This window comes from Neophocaena asiaeorientalis, unplaced genomic scaffold (assembly GCF_003031525.2).
Source record: "Neophocaena asiaeorientalis asiaeorientalis breed wild unplaced genomic scaffold, Neophocaena_asiaeorientalis_V1.1 scaffold275, whole genome shotgun sequence".
Classification (NCBI taxonomy): domain Eukaryota; kingdom Metazoa; phylum Chordata; class Mammalia; order Artiodactyla; family Phocoenidae; genus Neophocaena; species Neophocaena asiaeorientalis.
In genome coordinates, this window is record NW_020173679.1 from 8,287,320 (window position 1) to 8,295,901 (window position 8,582).

Genomic DNA, 8,582 nt, shown 5'->3' on the forward strand with positions numbered 1-8,582 from the left:
CCTGACCTGGCTCCTCACCCCAACCCACCAAGTGCACGACACCCCAGTATCCTAACACACACCGAAAATGGTATCTGTCTGGCCCACTGACATAAACAGAGGGGGCTGCTTGAGGGCAAAGGAGCCAGGCCCTGGAGGTCTGGCTGCCCAAGGAGTACTCAACCCTTCAGCAACTCTGTTATCTTGTCACAGCACACCTGCAACACAGGAAGGCTCTGCTCCAAGACACCCTGATCCTCATGGAGCTCCTAGAATATGGGGCTTACCTGCCTATACCCTTCCAAACTTTTAAAATTTCACCAAGCAGTAAATCTTTGCAGAAATTTTTAGGGGCTGACCTATGCTTGCCAACTTTGCATTTACAAAATAAAGACATTAAAAAAAATTTTTTTACCACCTATACCATTATTTCATAAAACACATTCCAACACCAAAAACAAAAAAAGGTATACAGAACATTTCAGAATAAAACAAAGACCTTTCAATTTATTATATTTAGCTCTGACTTGCTAAGGACTGGCATGGATCTCTGGGCTGGCATTTGAGACCACTGGACTAGAGATTAAAGTGAATGGATCTTTCCCTTTCCAACAACAAAGCAGCTTACTGGAAAACTGGCTTACTTTACCTTTTTTCACAAGAGACTCCATCGATATCCATGCTCTGGGAACGTGAGAGAGACTGAGATTGTGTTTCAAGGCTATTGGAGGGCGAGCTGCTGAGAGAACTGACTCCTTCACTGCTCTGGCTTCGATGGGCTACTCCTAACCAGAAGAGACATGAAAGGTGAAGTCTCACGTGAGATAACGTCAAAGCTATTTGTAACGGCAACCGTAAACACACAGAATCGGCATTCACACAATCATTACAGTTGGCAACTGAGGACTTTCTATCAGAATATTACACTGAAGGTTGAAGGAACATTAAAATCATAGGAATGTTAGCAAGAAATCATAATTTATCAACAGATATCACATGAGGTCAGTTACAGAGCTACGTCTGATACCTAAAACTAACTCATCACCTTCTCTTTCACTAATTCAAACTATGGGCCCCGAGTACAAATCAGCTTCCAAGACAGTCCAGAAATATCCTTGAAATGTACCAAAAATAAGATACCTTAGTGAATGGATAGAGAGTCAGACAGATGGAGAGATGTATGATAAAACAAATACAGTAAAATGTTAATGGTAGAATCTAGGTGATGGGTATGTAAGCATTCATTGCAAAATTCTTTCTACTTCTCTGTATGCTTAGAATTTTCATAATAAGATGTCGAATAGATCCATCTAAGCCACGTCCTTAAATACAGATCAATCCATTTATTAACTGAAGATCTTATCTTGTGATAGTTTGGGGAAAACAAAAATCCTGACATCATCCTTGCCCTCACAGAGCCCACAGTGTAGTGAACCACCGCCAGGCACAGAGGGACACAGTGTTTCTAGTGATGTCTTCAAAACCATCTTTTTCATAGAATTTAAAAAATTACTTTAACTCTATGAATATCTTTCTATATAAAAAAAAAAGTTTACCCAGGCATTTTCAAGTACTTAAAAAATATATACCTATGTTGCTGAAAGGAAAATGGCTCATATATTTTAAAAAGCAAAACAAAACAATTTATCACTTGCAGCTGAAACAACTATCAAGTGGAGGAAACTTTAACCCTCCCAGCATCCCAAGAAAGTCCACTTGCCACCCTTTCAAGTCTCTCTTCGTTGAAGACTTTATCCATGCCCGACAGCACGTTTTAACATGGACCTGTTTGGTTTTTTTTTTAATTTTTAATTTTTTTTTGGCTGTGTTGGGTCTTTGTCACTGCGCGCGGGCCCTCTCTAGTTGCGGCAAGCGGGGGCTACTCTTTGTTGCGGTGCGTGGGCTCTTCATTGCTGTGGCTTCTCTGGTTGCAGAGCACGGGCTCTAGAGTGTGTGGGCTTCAGTAGCTGCAGCACGCAGGCTCAGCAGTTGCGGTGTGCGGGTTCTAGGGCACGCGGGCTTCAGTAGTTGTGGCGCGGGATCCGTAGTTGTGGCTCGCTGGCTCTAGAGAGCAGGCTCAGTAGTTGTGGCACACGGGCTTAGCTGCTCCGCGGCATGTGGGAATCTTCCCGGACCAGGGATCGAACCTGTGACCCTGGCATTGGTAGGCGGATTCTTAACCACTGCACCACCAGGGAAGTCCCAGACCTGTTTATTAAAACTTTTGCAGGACTCAGGAGGGAAAGAGAAACTAAATTTTTACTATTCATAAGTAGATTCAAGTAAAATACCAAAAGCATTTGATGTAGTGAGAATTTTGAAATAAGCTTAGAGAAGACAGTAAAACTTTAAATCATCAATTCCAGTGTAACCCAAAATAAGTCCTCAATAAATATTTATTGAAGGAGTAAATAACAGAGCATCAACAATGTCCTGAAGAGAATATCATTTTACCTACCACACTGAAAGGACTGACAACTTCTTAATAAAATAATAAAGTTCAACAATTTTTATGGGATACCAATTTAGCAGCTTTTAAATCTCCACCTTGTAAAAACCAGTTCTAAAATTAAATTGATAATTACAATAAGTTGTTTAAGTAACTATACTTGTAACACAGGGTGCTCTGCTATACTATGTATACAATAACCCTATAGTAATAGAGTGCCAGAGTATATCATATAGTATAATATACTGTATTTGCAATATTTTTATAAGACAACAAGAATATCATCTGAATTCTTTTTTTCCTCAACCCTCCATATGATCTTCACAAGGCTCAAGTGGGGCAATTCTCCCCAGAATTTATTATGTCTACCAGTGTTCCCCAATCTCTACACACCATCTAGAATCTAGGAGGGACCCCACTTCTTTCTTTTTATTTACTTATTTGGCTGTGTTGGGTCTTCGTTGATGCACGCGGGCTTTCTCTAGTTGCAGCGAGCCAGGGCTACTCCTTCGTTGCGGTACACGGGCCTCTCATTGCAGCAGCTTCTCCTGTTGCGCAGCACGGGCTCTAGGCGTGTGGGCCTCAGCAGTTGTGGCACGCAGGCTCAGCAGCTGTAGTGCACGGGCTTAGTTGCTCCACGGCATGTGGGATCTTCCCGGACCAGGGCTCAAACCCATGTACCCTGCATTGGCAGGCAGACTCCCAGCCACTGTGCCACCAGGGAAGCCCTCCACTTCTTTCTTAAACTTAAAAAAACGGAGGGTCTCTTTGACTTTATCTAGAATCGATATAAATTAAATATTGTAACTAAAATCAAATCAAAACAACAGAACAAAATATCGCTTTGGGGACTCCCCTGGTGGCGAAGTGGTTAAGAATCCACCTGCCAATGCAGAGGACACGGGTTCGAGCCCTAGTCCGGGAAGATCCCACATGCTGCAGAGCAACTAAGCCCATGTGCCACAACTACTGAGCCTGCGCTCTAGAGCCCGTGTGCCACAACTACTGAGGCCCGCGCCCCTGGAGCCCATGCTCCGCAACAAGAGAAGCCACCGCAATGAGAAGCCCGCGCACCACAATGAAGCATAGCCGCTCGCCGCAACTAGAGAAAGCCCACACACAGCAACGAAGACCCAACGCAGCCAATAAGTAAACAAATTAAATTAAAAAAAAAAAAGAAGCTGGGACTAGATGGGAGAAACAACTTGTAGGACTCACTGCAGCTTCAGTTACTTTAACTGAAACCTACTTGTAACTGAAAGCATCTCAATTTAGAAGGCTGCCAGGTGACTGCCAAGTCACTCCCGGATAAGGACCTCCTTCCCATGGGTGGCAGCCCACCCTGTATTTGTCTCTGTTAGAAAGCACATCATTCTGGAACAGAAGTCGTCCCTTCATGCTCAGTGGATAATGAAGCTACCCACTGGCCCTATTTTTACCATCTAGGACCAAAGGAGGCAAGCATAAGCCGGCCTCCTCCTCATGACGTTTCACACTGTTTTCGTGGAAAGCTATCACAACCGCCTGAGATTTCTTTTGTTTGAACTACACAGGCCTATGTTGTTTTGGTCATTTGCTCTTGCAATCCACTTACTGATCAACAGATCTTTATTCAGTGCCTACCACGTGGCATGCACTGTTAAGGCACTGGGCACGCAGCAGTGAATAATATGGACACAAGTCCCTGTCCCGCAGAACTTATACTCTAGCAGAGGAAGCAGAGAAAACAGGATATACAAGTAATATACATGCTATGTCAGCCGGTGACAGGAGCTCGAAGAAAAAGTGTCTATGTCAGATAGAGGTTGCACTTTTATACAAGGTGGCCAGAGAAGGCCTTTTTTTAAAAAAATTAATTTATTTATTCATCTCTAGTCGCAGTGAGCAGGGGCTACTCTTCGTTGCGGTGCGTGGGCCTCTCACTATTGCAGCCTCTCTTGTTGCGGAGCACAGGCTCAGTAGTTGTGGCTCAGGGGCCCAGCTGCTCTGCGGCATTTGGAATCCTTCCAGCCCAGGGCTCGAACCCGTGTCCCCCGCATTGGCAGGCAGACTCCCAACCACTGCGCCACCAGGGAAGCCCCAGAGAAGGCCTTTTTGAGAAAGTGACACTTGGTCAAACAACTGAAGAGCTGAACAAAAAAGCCATGTGGACTTTAGGGTAGGAGCATACTAGGCGAAGAAATAGCAAATACAAAGGCCCCCGCTAGGTACCATGCCTGGAATGTTCCAGGAACAGAGAGGAAGCCAGTATGGCTGGAGCAGAGGGCGCAAGAAGGGCAGTGAGAGAGGAGGGCAGGGCTGGGGCAGGGCCAGGTCACATGCGGCCCCGGGTCGAGGTGAGGACTCTGACTTTCATTCTGAGTGAGGCCGGGAGCTAACAGAAAATGATGTGACCTGTCTTACGAGGGGTTCGTTTTCTATTTTGTTTTGTTTAAACTTGTTTATTTAATAGATCCCTAAAAATCTGTTTATCCAACCTGCCAAGAGCATGGCTAAAAATATCTACCTATTTATGATTATGAATAATGATGATTATATGAGAAACATAATTGGGACTTAACAGCAGAGAGGTGCACTGGCAAGAACTAACCATTCAGAGTCGCCCGAGTCTGTTGGTTTGTGATAGTAACTATCCTGCTTGCTGTAAAAAATAACGTTGCTGTCATACAACGCTGTAGTTATGCTTTAGTGGGATCCAGTATGGCTCTACACTGAGAACAGACTGAGGTGAAGCAAGGGTAGGCATGGAGAGACCAGTCTGGAGCCCACTCCAGTAATCCAGGCAAGATATGCTAGTGCCTTGAACCTGGAGAGGTGGTGAGATGAGAAGAGATGGTGAGAATCGGGTCTGGTTCTAAATTTTGCTGACAGACCTAGAGCTGGGGTCGGCAAGCTACAGTCCACAGGCCACTCTTACCTATTTTTGTAAATAGAGTTTTATTGGAACACAGCAATGATCATTAGTTTATATATCGTCTATGGCTGCTTTTGTGCTACAGGGCAGAGAAGAATATTTGTGACAGAGACTGCACAGCCTGCAGAGCCAAAAATATTTACTATCTGGCCCTTTAGAGAAAGAGTGTGCTGACCCCCGATCTAGAATATGAGGTAAAAAGAAGAGAGAATGTTTTAGGCTTAAGTAACTAGAAAAAAAAAGTTGTCATTTATTGAGAAGGGGTCCTAGGAAAAGACAAGATGTAAGGAAATACCAGGAGCTCGATTTTGGACCTGTTACCTGTGAGATGTGTAGTAGATGATGTGTGAGTCTGAGGTTCAAACGACAGGTCTGAGCTGGAGATATAAACTCAGGCATCACCAGATTAGAAATACCAATTAAACCCAGGAAGCTGGATAAAATCAGTAAGAGAATAAGCATAGATGGAGAGGAGAAGAGGTTAACTGAGTCCTGGAACCCTGACACTTCGAAGGCAGGGAAACGAAAAAGACTCATACAAAGAGCTAAGAAGGAACAGATGGAGACGGGACGAACACCAGGAGTGTGACGTTCCGGAGCCCAACAGACACCGCAAGGAGAATAAGGCCAAATCCACGCTGAATGGGGCTGACAAGTCAGATCAGACAGTGACTCAGAGCAGACCACGGGAGGCCTCACCTGACGGGATTCGACTCAGCGGAGGTACAAGGACAGAAGGAAGAGACTGAGGACAGGCAACTCCTTCCAGAATTTCTGTTGTGAAGGGGTGCAGAGACGTGGGGTGGAAGCCGGCAGGGTATACGAGATCAAGAGAGTTCCTTTCTATTTACTCCCAAGAGGGGAGAAGGAACAGCATGCACAATGGCTGTCAAAAGAAAAAATAAAAGGTTTCCACTTGAGACGGAAAACCAGATGAAGCAGGAGAGAGACAGGAACTGCTGGAACAACGGCTCTGGGTAGGTGAGAGGAGATGGGATCCGCGGCGCAGCCCGCAGTTAGGGCAGGGACAGTTCAAGCCCAACAGGAACTGGCCACACATTCGAGTAGGTGGGTGGAGGCACGATCGAAGCTTAAGGAGGTAAGTTCCCTTCATTTTGACCATTAGTTTAATCTTGCATTTTCAGATTATTTTATCTTTAAAAAAATGTATCAACCAAATTCATGAAATCAACAGAACCAAATTTAGTCTTAATCTCCTTGCCATCAGAGATAAAGACCTGACCCTGTTTGAAAAAAAAGATGAAAGCTGGGCTTCCTGGAAGCGCAGTGGTTGACAGTCCGCCTGCCGATGCAGGGGACACGGGTTTGTGCCCTGGTCCGGGAGGATCCCACATGCCGCGGAGTGGCTGGGCCCGGGAGCCATGGCCGCTGAGCCTGTGCGTCCGGAGCCTGTGCTCCGCAACGGGAGAGGCCCTAACATTGAGAGGCCCGCGTACCGCAAAAAAAAAAAAAAAAAAAAAGATGAAAGCTATAGAAAGGAAAACAAGTAGCTTCAACAGATCACTATCAAAATGAAGAGACATTAACAAAACACACTCTGATGATCTTAATCTTTAAACTACCGCTTGCAGGATTTTAAAAAGTTGCTGTTCGATTCAGCAATTGTTCAATTCATTTTATGTTGCTGTGGAAACGCCACAACTGTAAGCGTTAAGAGCAAGCTTACAGTTGTGGGAACTATAAATGTGTCCCAGGTGTGAAGGCAAGGCTTACCTGATGCACCTATGGGGGAGGTAGCTGGGGTCATGTTGTGGACATTGAGACCAAGACTCTGGGACGGGCCTGGGGCTGAGGCTGCTACAGGAGGCCCCGGAGGGCTCTCCCTCTGGGGAGAGGTGAGCGGGGTGTTTGGCTGGGAGGTCTGTCCACCAGCAAGTCGTGCCAGGCGCCTCCGTCGGATCTACAATGAGAGCGAAAGGGCATTTCATAACTGAACAGCAGAAACACAATTCTTCCAAAGAACAACAACGTTAATGTTATCAATAAGCATACTAGAACTTGACAACTAAATACGCCTTGAGAAAAAAGCACTCATTCGAGACAAGTGATATCTCTGTGTACCAGTATTTTTATAAGCTACCACCTCACATTTTAAAAACTGAATCTTTTTTTCTTTTTTTTGGCCACACCACACAGCTTGTGGGATCTTAGTTCCCTGATCAGGGACTGAACCCAGGCCCTCGGCAGTGAGAGCTCGGAGTCCTAACCACTGGACCACCAGGGAAGTCCCTAAAACCTGCATCGTAATCACCTTACCACCTCTGTTTACTGAATCTTCTTGAGTGACACTGTGAATTTGTAATAAGCATACAACACTTTTAAACACACTAAAGCTTGTTGTTATTGTAATAAAACTATATAAATTTGGTCATATTAATAGGTAGGATATGAAATAAATATAAGTCACTGAAACAGTGAAATTAACAAAAGTTATATTAGGACAAATTTTACTCTCACTTTCAAGAACAAAATGATTAGATTTTTCTTACTTAATTTCAATAAAAACATAATCAACAACTTCCTCCTTATAATGACATCTCAGAGTTATGAAGTGATTACAAATATGTACCACAAAATCCCGGTGGATCACAGAAATGTTTCCCCCACATTTTCATAGTCACTAATTCATAACCAGGCAAAAAACTGAGCACCTGCCCTCCCAGGCAGCGGGCATACGCAACAACTACGATAAGGCTTCTGGCTCTAAGTAGGCATCAAAGAAGCAAACCAACTAGGCTGCTCACACTCTTTCCATTACGAATGAGTTAGATGAAAAAGTTAAATTACGACAAGTGCTAACGGGGACGGACCTCATCTGAACTAAGAACCTATTTGCCATATTCTAACACTGTTGGAAATCTGCTCCTTCTATTGTTCAGACAAGAACATCCTGATTCTTGACCCCAAAGTTCAGAAGCCCCTCCCTGTGTCCCTGCTGTAAATACATCTATCGAGGAATTTATACAAAATCCTGAAGTTGTTTGGTCACAAAAAAAAACTTGTATAAATTATTTACTATTGTGATAAGATCTACACAAAGTTGTCTTTTCACCGTCTGTGTTTTGTTAACGTGAAATTAAACTGTAGTTATAAGTAAAAGTTGGCTGCCTAGGGAACAATAATTGTATATTCAGTTTAACAGAAATAAAAGAATATGTGTCTTAAAAAAAAAAAACAAACACCTCACTGAAAGAAGCTAACAAGTCGTTCTCTCAGGAA

General features: G+C 44.0%; 1 protein-coding gene across 3 annotated transcripts in view; it reads right to left on the reverse strand.

Annotated features, from left to right (window-relative positions):
* The window catches only part of UBE4B (ubiquitination factor E4B), a 111,737-nt gene that overhangs the window by 75,241 nt on the left and 27,914 nt on the right, over window positions 1-8,582 (reverse strand). For all 3 annotated transcript variants that reach the window (XM_024749762.1, XM_024749761.1, XM_024749760.1), the window contains 2 exons: window positions 7,077-7,263; window positions 629-764 (listed from right to left, as the gene is read on the reverse strand). In XM_024749762.1, the coding sequence (XP_024605530.1) occupies window positions 629-764; window positions 7,077-7,263 (323 nt within the window). The remainder of the gene's footprint in view (window positions 1-628; window positions 765-7,076; window positions 7,264-8,582) is intronic.